Source organism: Chiloscyllium plagiosum, chromosome 4 (assembly GCF_004010195.1).
Source record: "Chiloscyllium plagiosum isolate BGI_BamShark_2017 chromosome 4, ASM401019v2, whole genome shotgun sequence".
NCBI classification, from domain to species: domain Eukaryota; kingdom Metazoa; phylum Chordata; class Chondrichthyes; order Orectolobiformes; family Hemiscylliidae; genus Chiloscyllium; species Chiloscyllium plagiosum.
In genome coordinates, this window is record NC_057713.1 from 27727093 (window position 1) to 27740577 (window position 13485).

The 13485-nt window shown below is 38.8% G+C and overlaps 1 protein-coding gene across 4 annotated transcripts in view; it reads right to left on the bottom strand.

The window, feature by feature from the left end:
* LOC122548906 (KH domain-containing, RNA-binding, signal transduction-associated protein 3-like) overlaps window positions 1-13485 on the bottom strand; it is a 172583-nt gene that overhangs the window by 9973 nt on the left and 149125 nt on the right. For 2 of the 4 annotated variants that reach the window (XR_006311362.1, XR_006311360.1), the window contains 2 exons: window positions 4789-4957; window positions 3301-3360 (listed from right to left, as the gene is read on the bottom strand). Coding sequence is in view for 1 of the 4 variants with exons in the window: in XM_043687862.1 (XP_043543797.1) it covers window positions 4857-4957 (101 nt within the window). In the remaining 3 variants the exon portion in view is untranslated. Of the gene's footprint in view, window positions 1-3300; window positions 3361-4259; window positions 4958-13485 lie in introns of those variants that run through there. The other 2 variants (XR_006311361.1, XM_043687862.1) reach the window with 2 other exon arrangements.

Below are 13485 nucleotides of genomic sequence, written 5' to 3' on the forward strand. Positions count from 1 at the left end.
TCTCTCCACGCTTCAGGCTCTCTGCCTTTATTCCTGATGAAGGGCTTTTGCCCGAAACGTCGATTTCGAAGCTCCTCAGATGCTGCCTGAATTGCTGTGCTCTTCCAGCACCACTGATCCAGAATCTGGTTTCCAGCATCTGCAGTCATTGTTTTTACCTCTACACAGTGCCAGGATTAAGAAAAATGCTATTCAAAATATCTGAATATTATCCACTTGGATCAAAACAGGAATGAAGGGAGTTAGCCATTGGGAAAACCAGAGCAAGCTTATGTTATTAGTTCCGAGTGATGAAATCAAATGGTAGTTTGGCTGAGATGCTTAAAAGGAAAGAGATCAATCTGGAATGACTCTCCCTTCTCATAAGAAATTATAAATATGATAGTATAATCTTTGATGTGGAATGAGCTTGTGAATCATGAATTAGAGAACATCCACTATCTCAAAGTATCACAGTTGTAGTAAAAAAAAAGTTCACAATAAGGCAGACAGGAATTAAGTCTGGAAGACATGCATGAAAGAACTTATGGGGAGGAGGGGTTGATGATTAGAAAGATTGAATTGCATAAAATGGTGGAGCAGATTAAGGAAGCTTTGCCCTTTTCGTAAATACTTTGAAAGCTAACTTAGAAGGCCAAGACCTCTCAGGCCATGCATTAGTCAACTTAAATGCCTGTACCCAGCACTGCAAACATTTTAACAAGTTTGTGTAACAAGCAACAAAAACAGGAATTGTTGGAGAAATTTAGTGGGTCTGGTAGTATCGATGGAGAGAAGCAGCATTAATGTTACAAGTCTAGTGACCATTCTTCAGAACTCCAAAGTTCTGAAGAAGGGTCACTGGACTCAAAATATTAACTCTGCTTTCTGTCCACAAATGCTGCCAGACCTGCTGAATTTCTCCAGTAACTTGTTTTTGTTTCAGATCTTCAGCGTCTGCAGTTTTATTTTTGTACGACAAGTATTACCTAAATAAGATGGGTTCAGAGTAAGAGAAAAGCTGAAGTTCAGGAATAATCTTCTCCATTGAGTACAATAATGGAGTCTTGTAGCTTAGATTATAATATAAAAATGTTACAAGATTCAGTCAGCATCTGGGGAATAAACAAACAATTTAAAAACATTTTACTTTCCTCAGGATATGCCAAAGCACTTGATAGTCAAGGGAAATAGCAATGAACAAAAGCTTGAGCTCCTTGTTCTGCTTCAAATAGAATTTTTTACTAATATCTTATTGGATATATGCTAATCCTAAAAAAATCCAACAGTGTCTCTGGCAGTGAGGTACAAACTGAGATTAAGTTCTTCAGCACTGCATCACACAATCTTCTAGCTTAGGTGAATGTCTTACTAATGAGGCAAACTAATACCTTTCATACATTTCGTTGTAATACTATGTAACAGTTCTATATTTTGAAGTTTTCCATTTTTGTTCTAGTTGTTTTAAAAATAAATTTCTCTCTATATTTATATCCCCTTTGGAATCCCCGGCTCAGACCATCTGTGTTGGAACAAATATGGCCAAAAGTAAATCATGATTGCAGCCCTTGATTAAAAAAAAAACAAAGACACAATCATATTATCCAAAATGTTACTGAAAACTTTTCTTTCATGGTAAAGTAATCCCTTGGATGCTTACTCTGACCTGAAAACACTGAAGGTTAATTTCATTCCCTCTGAATTCTTATGAATACTTTAATCATCCCTAGCTTTGTAATTCAAAAAAGGATTACCAATCATAACATTTTATATTGTATATCCAGGTCTACTGAGAACTTTTTTTTTGAGTAAGACTGTGTTGTTTTGCAGCACTAAATATCGCCACATTGCAGCATTTTTACATTAAGAATATTAAATAAGTGAAAAACAAGGTCTAGATATTTACACAACTAATTTTCAGCATTCAGACATTTGTAGATAAATAATTCAAAGTTTGTGAGAAGATATGTAGCTCGGGTGCTCGTTGTTGCGGTTCTGTTCGCCGAGCTGGGAATTTGTGTTGCAGACGTTTCGTCCCCTGTCTAGGTGACATCCTCAGTGCTTGGGAGCCTCCTGTGAAGCGCTTCTGTGATCTTTCCTCCGGCATTTGTAGTGGTTTGAATCTGCCGCTTCCGGTTGTCAGTTCCAGCTGTCCGTTGCAGTGGTCGGTATATTGGGTCCAGGTCGATGTGCTTATTGATTGAATCTGTGGATGAGTGCAATGCCTCTAGGAATTCCCTGGCTGTTCACTGTTTGGCTTGTCCTATAATAGTAGTGTTGTCCCAGTCGAATTCATGTTGCTTGTCATCTGTGTGTGTGGCTACTAAGGATAGCTGATCGTGTCGTTTCGTGGCTAGTTGGTGTCCATGAATACCAACTAGCCACGAAACGACACGACCAGCTAACCTTAGTAGCCACATACGCAGATGACAAGCAACATGAATTCGACTGGGACAACACTACTATTACAGGACAAGCCAAACAGAGAACAGCCAGGGAATTCCTAGAGGCATGGCACTCATCCACAGATTCTATCAACATACACATCGACCTGGACCCAATATACCGGCCACTGCAACAGGCAGCTGGAACTGACAAACGGAAACGGCAGATTCAAACCACTACAAATGCCGGAGGAAAGATCACAGAAGCGCTTCACAGGAGGCTCCCAAGCACTGAGGATGTCACCTAGATAGGGGATGAAACGTCTGCAACAAAAATTCCCAGCTCGGCGAACAGAACCACAACAGATAAATAATTCAATGGCTTTACCAACAACATATTTGGATGGTAATGAGCTATATAAATCAGGAAGATTTCTGTTTCTATTTGTACTCTGTGCTGGATTAATCGAGAGATATGCCCCAGAAACAATGTTAGAATTATTCTCACTATTGCTAGGCTGGAAAGGGAAAACCAGCTTTCACTCGACAATATCAAATAATTTGTGCTGCAAGATGCATGAGAATAAATAAACATTAGGTAGTGGCTAGATTGAGATAGACTGCAGTGCCCACTTTCCGAGTAAATACATGTTACAGAACTCCTGTAGACTTCATGAATCAGCTTCAGATGTTCTAATGGGCATTTAGCATCTGCAGTCAGACATTAGAGATGACTTCTTGAAGTACTTGATTGTTTAGTGCATTCAAATAGCAGTACATGAGAATAAGTCAATGTAATAAAGAAAGAAGGATAAAAAGGATGGAACAATGGAAAATCTGTGTTGCAGAAGAATGTCTTTTTGACAGTTTGAAGATATTTGTTACTCAAACTATCAATGCCTATAAAAATGGAGTGAAGATCACTGCAAATACCCACCATAATGTCCAGTTCCAGATCACTTCATGCCCACATTGGCCAGAGTTGTAAGAAGAGCTCCTGTAAATGGAGGGAAACAAAATCATGAACATGAATATGTTGCGAAGACACCAAAAGCCAGAAAGAAATAATAACACTTAGAAAACAGACAAGCCTTAAACAATCACTATACAAAATGCTAGAAAAAAGACATTGTTTAGAGTGAATTTATTCTGATTCAATATCAAACATTATGCATTTGAGGCTAACTATAACACAATTATAGACAAAGGTTATGTGGTTTTTACACTTGTTTAACAGGATAGAATTTAAGAGATCAGCTACTGCTTAGTTTGCAGTTATATAGTTTAGTCTCTACACAATTACAAGATTGATTTATAATTGTTAGGAGTTTAGAAGTACTTGAACCTTTTCTACAGTAATTTTTTTTTACTCTAACAGCTTTACAACCTTGCTTTCTTTTAGCGTTTACTGGTTTTAAATGTTAAAGGTAAATTAAGTGATATTAAAATCTACTTGATTCATTTACCTTTGCAACTGAAGACCTTTTAAGGGTTACACATCCACTGCCTCTGACGAATGCCACATTAGTCAAGTCTGTTTGCCTCTAAAAAGCTTTAATTGCTTCCAGCGGAGGGTTCATTTAGGTAATTCTCATAAAAATTCCAAAGTGCACTAGTGAAAAAATGCTTAGACAAGATGAAATGCTGATCACATTCTTCATATATTCACTGCTCAGTAGTGTATTTTCAAAGGCCAACAATATGGACTTTTTTGTTTTTTTAAAAAAACATCATTCAGGTATATTTCTGTATCAACCTCAAGACAAACTGACTTTTGTTTTAAAAAGAAAATTTTAAAAAGACAAAAGTATATTTTCCCTGTTTAAAAGATTTTTTTGGATTTATTTGGCGTTATAAGAAAATATCAAAGTTACTGATATGTCACACACAGCAAGCTTGTTTTTTTCTCAAAACTTTATTTGTATCAAGCAAGAATAGTCAATGTCTTTGATCTCAACACTACAGAATATCTGGAGACTTCAGTTACAAAAGAATACAACTTTACTTGGCATTTGGAGTTTACTGTTGTTTAAGTAAAAGTTTACAAGGGATAATGCTCTAACACAAGCTAAACTTAAAAGTTCAAACCAAAACTAAAACTTAGGTTTGAACAAAACTAAAAGCATAACAAAAAAACATTGATGTTAACTGACTTTGTGTTTACATTTTAAGTGATCTACATTATCAAACCTAGTTTGGTAATAGATTTTTAAAGGCTAGTTAAAATTAAAAAACGTGTTAATCCTGTTTACTTGTTTCCAACAGAGCATATAAGATCAAAGTCTTTCTTTCCACCCACTTCCTTCCAGAGATCAAATAATCTCTCCATTCAAAGATTAAAGGATTTCATACAAGAATTCAGAACTGTTTAAACAGATCTGTTGTATTTAAGAAAAAAAAACTTTTATATAAAATAACCAATTACTTTTAACAGCGTACATCACTGCAGAAACAGCTAACTGATGATTGTATTTCACAGAATAGATGGAAGAATCAGTATCGTGGTGCATAGGGGTGCTCCCTGTATGATCCTTTAGGTGCTCTTGCAGGGGGAGCTTTCATCCGTGAGTTGGAGTTCGTCCACTCTTCCTGACCTATTGTGGTTATAACAGAAAAAACCATCTGCATTAGAGGATTCAAGTAGCCTACAATAACATCCACTGGAAAATCAGATGGCAAAATATAGGTTTTCAACTGAATTCCCATATGACAGACTAACACTGTATAGCAGAATTTTTTTTTTTAAAAATGCTGTCTATAAGAAAACACAATGACCAAAAGATTAATTTTCCAGGTAACTGCTCTAATGCTACAGAACAATATTTTGATTTTCTGCATTTTATATCAACTTTTTCATCACCGAAGATAAGCCAGCGAATAATGTCTCGAGTCAGATTCTTATATTATAAGTCAAACTAATCTTTCATGAAGTTTCCATTCACAAATATTTATCTTGTGGAAGCAATTTCTGATTCTGAAAATATTTAATAGGATTGTCAGAATTTTACAATTAATTCTATTCAGTTCTATATAAATCAGAACCGAGATGGAACTAGATTTCAGCAACAGTTCTGGACTCAACTCTACTGAGTGGTCAAACCAGAACATCCGAGTGATTACACATTTTGTTTCACATCAAAATCAAATTGCATAGTTAAAGCATAATCTGAAAAAAGTGGGAATATCTATGCAAATCAAGTCATTTTAGTAACGCAGGCTTAAATTAGATCTTGGTGATGAGTTATCATTTACTGAATAAAAAAGACAGCTTGCACTTTGAAAGCCTTTCTACTGGGATGTAGAGATTTTATCAGTGAAACTGAATTCCGATAAGTCTGATGCAGGAATTGGATCACTCCGTTGACACTGCATAGAAATATATTCAAAAACTTTTATTCATGTGATCTGAACAGGTTGAAATGTGCTGCAGACCATGTTTATATTGTTTAATATTTCGAAGTTCATATCTTAGTGTCATTTAGAAAGTAAGATGTCAAAACAAAGCTGTTATAAATATAGGCATAGAAATAAGCCATTCTCAAATCTGTTTATGATCGATTTATTAATTAGTAATGGCTGATCTGTACTTTAATTTTATTAACTCACCTGGTTTCTCCCTATATTCACTGTACAAATGATCAAACTCTGTTTTAACATTTTAAATTGATCTAAGTTCAATAGTTAGACTTCCAATACAGGCGTAAGAAATAGGAAAAGGAGTTGACTGTCTGACCCCTTGAGCCTGCTCTGCCATTCAATACCATCATGGTTGATTCGACATTCCTTTCATCCACTATCCTGCATTTTCCCCTCAATAGTTGATTCCCATACTGATCAAGAATTTATCTATCTCAGCTTTAGATATAGACAAGAATTCCTCTTCGTCTCTGTCTTAAACTGACACACCTTATTCTGAGACTATGCACTCTGGACCTGGACACTCCCATGAGGGGAAACATCCTCTCAGCATTTATCCTGTCAAGCCACTTAAAATCCTGTATGTTTCAATGAGATAAATACTTTAAGTGTGAAGAAAAGCTACTGAGTTTACTTCAATACTGTAATGCTTTTGGGAGCTCGGAACATGGTGAGAATTTAATCTCTAGTGCATTATATTCCCATTCAGTATTAGCTGCTGGTTCTGCGACACATTTGCTCTCTCACTCGCACATAGTAAGGAATAGAATTCATTCGAGAGTTTATTTCCTTAAATAACAATTTTTTTGTCACATGCAGAAGTAGAAGCCTCAACTATAACGTAAGAGTCTCCAACAGCCTTTCTCCTTTAGTTGTATACTGATTTTATAAGCTGGATTTTCACTAATGAGATAGTCAATTTGGAAGATTTCCCAATCCTATGGAACTGTCTTCTTTGATGTAATTTCAGCCATACTTCCATCTATTTCAGTCAGAACAAAGACATCTAATCCTTTGGAAACTTTTTCAAATGGTCAATTAAAATGTCTGTAAGACATGCAACTGAAATAATTGGATCTGGACCTTTAGAAACTCAACCAAGCATTGATAATAAGCTCAGCTAACATACAGATATTTGGCAATGTAAACTCTAGAATATATTACAATTATAAGAACACATAGCTAATGTTTTCTTTTTCTCAACTAAACCTAATAGTATGTCAATCAATTCAGTTCAGTATAGGAGTATATGTTGGTTTACAAGTGAAAGCTGCAGACATTTTCTTTCAAATGTTAAAAGGTTGAACATTTATATTCAGATTTTAAGACTCAAACAGACCTTAAATCCTTCTTTCACAAATATTTACATCTCACTCATAAAACTATCGTTCTAACATTGTACCACAAAATCCTTTGGCCAATGAAAGTTGAATCTATTTGAACTCAGCACTAATTTCAAACGGTCCAACAGATTAGTGTTCCATGATTCACTCTGATCTTTGCCACATTACTGCTTTCATCCTTACCTCTTGATGCTATTAAATGTACAATTTTAGGTTTATCTCTTTCTTCAATATATGCAGTGACTTGGCCTATACAACCTTCTGCTGTAGATAACTTCACTTATTCGTTGTCCATGGAATGAAAAAAACTTGCAGCTCCAAAGGTCTATCCCATCTGCCGAGACTACATCCCCTGCTTGTAGACTTCCCAACCAGGGAAAACATCTTCCCTACATCTAGTCTGTGCATCCCCTTTAGAATCTTATTCTTACTAGCTCTTATTACGTCTTTTGCCACTGTCTTCATTCTGCATTGAGTATCAATAAGTCAGAATTTCTATATTAACGATACTGATAATACAAGGTTGTTGAAGAAACATTAGCATTTAATTTTTAAGTTAACAATCCTATATTTTCTTTGAACTGAGTTTATTTAGTTAACTATTGCAATGGGCTGTTTTCTGGCCCCTTGCTGAGATATTTGTATCATCGATAGTCATAGGTGAGGTGCCGGAGGTTGGCTAACACGGTGCTACTATTTAAGAAAGGCAGAAAGAAAAACCAGGGAACTATAGACCTGTGAGACTGTCATCAATGGTGGGCATGTTGCTGGAGAGAATCCTGAGGGTCAGGATTCACATGTGTTTGGAAAGGGAATGTCTGCCTAGGGATAGTTAACATGGCTTTGTGCATTGGAAATCATGTCTCACTAACTTGGATTGAGTTTTTTGAAGAAGTAATGAAGATTGATGAGGGCAGAACAGTGGACGTGACCTATATGGACTTCATTAAGGCGTTCGACAAGGTTCCCCATGATAGACTGATCAGCAAATTTAGATTTCACGGAATACAGGGAGAACTAGCCATGGATACAGAACTGGCACGAAGGTAGAAGACAGAGGGTGGTGGTGGTGGAGGGTTGCTTTTCAGAGTGCAGGCCAATGATCAGCGGTGTGCCACAAATATTAGTGCTGGGTCCAATGCTTTACATCATTTATATAAAGGATTTGGATGTGAACATAGAAGATATAGCTGATAAGTTTGAAGATGATGCTATAATTGGAGGAGTGGTGGATAGTGAAGGTTACCTCACAGGACAATAGGATCTGTGTTGTTTCCTGTTGTGCTTCACAGGAGGCTCCCAAGCATTGAGGATATCACCTAGACAGGGGACGAAATGTCTGCAACACAAATTCCCAGCTTGGCGAACAGAACCACAACTACAATAGGATCTTTTTCATATGGGCCAATGGGCCAGGAGTGGCAGATGGAGTTTAATTTAGATAAATGTGAGTTGCTGCATTGTGGAAAGGCAAATCAGGGCAGGACTTATAGCCTTAATGGTAAGGTCCTGGGGTGTGTTGCTGAACGAAAAAACCTTGGAATGCAGGTTCATAGTTTCTTGAAAGTGGAGTCACAGGTAAATAGGATAGTGAAAGAGGCATTTAGTATGCTTTCCTTTACTGGTTAGTGCATTGAGTATAGGAGTTGGGAGGACATGTTGCGGCTGTACAGGATATTGGTTAGGCCATTTTTGGAATATTATGTGCAATTTTGGTTCCCCTGCTATAGGAAAGATGTTGTGAAACTTGAAAAGGTTCAGAAAAGACTTACAATATGTTGCCATGGTTGGAGGGTTTGAGTTATAGGGAGAGATTGAATAGGCTGGTGCAGTTTTCTCTGGAGCATTAGAGGCTGAGGGATGACCTTATAGAGGTTTATAAAATCATGAGGGGCATGGATTGAGTAAATAGACAAGGTATTGTTCCTGGGGAGGAGGAGTACAGAACTGGAGGGCATAGGTTTAGGGTGAAAGGGGAAAGATTTAAAAAGGGACCTAAGGGGCAACCTTTTCACAAAGAGGGTGGAGAGTGTACGGAACGAGCTGGCAGAGGAAGTGGTGGAGGCTGGTACAATTCCAATATGTAAAAGGCATCTGGATGGATACATGAATAGAAGGGGTTTAGAGGGATATAGGTCAATTGCTGGTAAATGGGACTAGGTTAATTTTGGATATCTGGTTGATATGCACGAGTTGGACTGAAGGGTCCGTTTCTGTGCTGTACATCTGCACAACTCCAAGATGAGTTTTAACAAAGTTGGTAGAAGCTGGTTGCACATCATGTTGAGACCTTTGAAATATAGATGACCAGTAACTTCTCAGTTCTTGACCTACCATCTCTGCTGGATTTTTATGTTGCTGGAAATTCTGTCCAGTTAACTTGCTGGCACCATGTGACTACTGATTATAAGAGTATCTAAGTAGTAGTTATGTTGATATCTTAAGAAAACAAAAGGAAATCTTGCATTTTTATAGTGTCTTAAATGACCGCCAAGTATTTGTTTTATAATCATTTGAAGTGCAGTCACTATTGTAATGTAGGGAACACAGCAGTCAGTCAATTTGCACCAAAACAACTTTCTACAATGTGATAATCAGTGTTTTGTCATAATTAATTGAAATATAAATATTGACCAAGACACTGAGGATTATTCACTTGCATTTCTTAAAAAAAAAATATTCATGGGATGTGGGCTGGATTAGAATTTATAAACCAGTCAGAATTGCCCTCGAGCAGGTGGTGATGAACTACCTTCTTGAATCACAGCAATCCATGTGGCGTATGTAAAACCACAATGCTGTTAGGTTCCAAGCCTGTGTGACTGGAGAGGTACTTGTAGCTGGTGGGGTTCCCAGATATCTGCTCTGCTTGTCCTTCAAGATGGTAGAAATAAGGGGTTTGGAAGTTGCTGTCTAAGGAGCCTAGACAAACTTCTGCAGTGCTTCAGGTAAATGGCACATACTACTGCCACTGTGTGTCTATTATGGAGGTACTGAATTTTGAAGATGTTGCAAACAACAAGATTGCTCTGACCTGGAAGGTGCTAACTTCTAAGTGTTGTTGCAGTTTCAAGTTACTCAACCAAGTGAAGATTATTCCTCCTGACCTGTGCCTTATAGATGTTGGACAGGCTTTAAGTCAGGCAGAGTTCACAGCCCCAGACCTGTTATAGCCGTGGTATTCATATCACTAAGTTTAGTGTCTGGTCAATGGCAAACCCCGGGATATTGTGAATGGGGAATCAGTGATGGTGGTGCCATTAAGCATCAAGAAGCAATGATTGGATTCTCTCTTGTGGCAGGCTGTTATTACCTGGCATTTGGGTGAAAAAAATGTTCCAACCTATCCGCCCAAGCCTGAAATGATCTCCGGTTTTTCAGGAACACATTTGTTTAGCAGCAGAAAGAGCAGGAGTGAGGACCAGGGGCTGCTGGGAAGGTAAGTGACTGCTTTAAAAACTTACCTTGTGAACAGGCAGAGTGTGCGCTGAGCAGGAGGAGACACAGGACTGCTGAGTAAGTGAAGTAATATATTTGGGCGGGTGCGTTACTCAAAACACTACTTAGGTAATCCATCCTCCTCCTCCTCTAACCAAAAAAAGGTTCTGCGCACCGGATTGGTAAGGTAATTTTTTTTGTTTTTGTATTTTTAATAGTCTCGTTGGGAGTTTAGAACAGTGGGATTGGAGGTAAGGGCAGTTAAATGGTCCTCATGCAGAATGTGGGAGATAAGGGTCATTACTATCTACAGAATGTGCAACTAATTCCAGCTCCTTGAAAACTGTGTTAGGGAACTGGAACTGGTGCTGGATGAACTTCAGATCATTCAGGAGATGGAAGGAATTATTGAAAGGAGTTCCAGGGAGGTACAGAAAAAGGCACATGGGTTACAGTCAGGGGATGGAAAGGGAACTGGCGGACAGTGTAGGAATCCCCTGTGACCATTCCCCTCAATAACAAGTATACCATTTTTTGTGTGTGCACGCATGTATATAAACGACTTAAGCCATGGCGTACAGGTCTCTGGCACAGAGTCTGTCCCTGTTGCTCGGAATGGAAGGGAGGAGAGAAGCTGAGCATTAGTCATTGGGGACTCCATAGTTATGGGGAACAGATAGGAGATTCTGTGGGAACGAGAGACACTCACGATTGGTGTGTTGCCTTCCAGCTGCCAGGGTTCATGATATCTAGGACCATGCTTTCGGAATTTCTGAGGGGAGGGGGAGCAGTCCTAACTCATGGTCCACATAGGTACGAACAAAGCTTAGAGACAGAACAAACAGTTGTTATCTCTAGATTGTTACCAGTGTCACATGCCAGGAAGAAAGAGGAGGTGAACATGTGGCTATGGGGATGGTGCACAAGGGAGAGCTAATGCTCTTCAGGAAGGTTTAAAACTAATTAAGCAGTGGGATGGGAACCTAATTGCTGTTCCAGTGTCCAGGAGGTTGAGAGTAGTGAGCTCAGAAATAATGTTTCAAGGTTGCAAGACTGTACCGGCATGCAGGAAGGTAGTTTGAAATGTGTCTACTTCAACGCCAGGAGCACCTGGGTGAACTTGCAGCTTGGGATGGTATCTCAGACTTCGATGTTGGGGCCATTTCGGAGACATAAATAGAGCAGGGACAGGAATGGTTGTTGCAGGTTCCAGGATTTAGATATTTCAGTAAGTACAGGGAAGATGGTGAAAGAGGGGGAGGTGTGGCATTGTTAGTTAAGGACGGTATTATGGTGGAAGAAAGTACGTTTGAGGACTCATCTACTGAGGTAGTATGGCTGAGGTTAGAAACAGGAAAGGAGAGGTCACCCTGTTGGGAGTTTTCTATAGGCCTCCAAAGAGTTATAGAAATGTAGAGGAAAGGATAGCAAAGATGATTCTTGATAGCAGCGAGAGTAACAGGATAGTTGTTATGGGGACTTTCTAAATATTGTCTAAAATATTATAGTTCGAGTACTTTTGGACAAAAACTGATCCATCAATGTGTGCAGGAGGGTTTCCTAACACAGTGTGTAGGCAGGCCAACAAGGGGCGGGGCCACATTAGATTTAGTACTGGGTAATGAACTCGGCCAATTGTTAGAGTTGGAGGTAGTTGAGCACTTTGATGATAGTGACCACATTTCGGTTATATTTACTTTAGTAATGGAAAGGGTTAGGTATGTATTGCAAGGCAAGAGTTATAGCTGGGGGAAAGGTAATTATGATGTGATTAGGCACGATTTAGGATGCATGGGATGGGGAAGGAAACTGCAGGTGATGGGCATAATTGAAATGTGGAGCTTATTCAAGGAACAACTACTGCGTGTCCCTGATAAGTGTATACCTGTCAAGCAGGGAGAAAGCAGTCAAACGAGAAAGTTGTAGTTTACTAAACAAGTTGAATCTCTTGTCAAGAGGAAGAAGGTGGCTTATGTGAGGATAAGGTGTGAAGGCTCAGTTAGGGCAGTTGAGAGTTACAAGTTAGCCAGGAAGTACCTAAAGAGAGGGCTAAGAAGAGCCAGGAGGCAACATGGGAAGTCGTTGGCAGATAGGATCAAGAAAAGCCCTGAAAGCCTGTACTGCACTGTAATGTTCTATCAAAAAGTCATGAATAGTGCTAAACATTGTGCACTCAACAGCAACATCCCCACTATATGACAGAGGGAAAGCCAATAATCAAGAGACTGAAGAGGAGTGAAAAACAAAAAAAAAGATCGGCAGATATTGAAAATAACAAAAAATGCTGGAGTTTGGAAGAAGAGTCACTGAACCTGAAAGGTTAACTCTGCTTTCTCCCCACAGATGCTGCCAGACCTACTGAGATTTTTCCAGTAATTTCTGACTGTGTGCCTGAAGATGGACAAGTCTAGAATGCTACCCTGGATAAAATTTTGCAGTCATGACCTGAGACCACTGCTCTCCACCAACCACAACTATCATTTTTTGTGCTAGTAATGACTCTAATCAGCAGGGTGCGTTCCTCCAAATTTCTATATCAGGAATAGAAGAATAACTAGAGTCAGATTAGGGCCAAAGATAGTAGTCGGAAGTTGTGCGTGGAGTCCAAGAAGATATGAAAAGCACTAAATGAATATTTTTCGTCAGTATTTGCACTGGAAAAAGACAATGTGGCCAAGGACAATACTGAGATATAGGCTACTAGACTAGACGGGATTGAGGTTCACAAGGAGGAGGTGTTAGCAATTCTAGAAACTGTGAAGAAAAGTAAGTCCCTTGGGACAGATGGGATTTTTCCAAGGGTTCTCTGGGAAGCCAGGGAGAAGATTGCAGAGCCTTTAACTTTGATTGTTATGTCGTCATTGTCTACAAGAATAGTGCCGGAAGACTGGAGGATAGCAAATGCTGTCCCCTTGTTCAAAAAG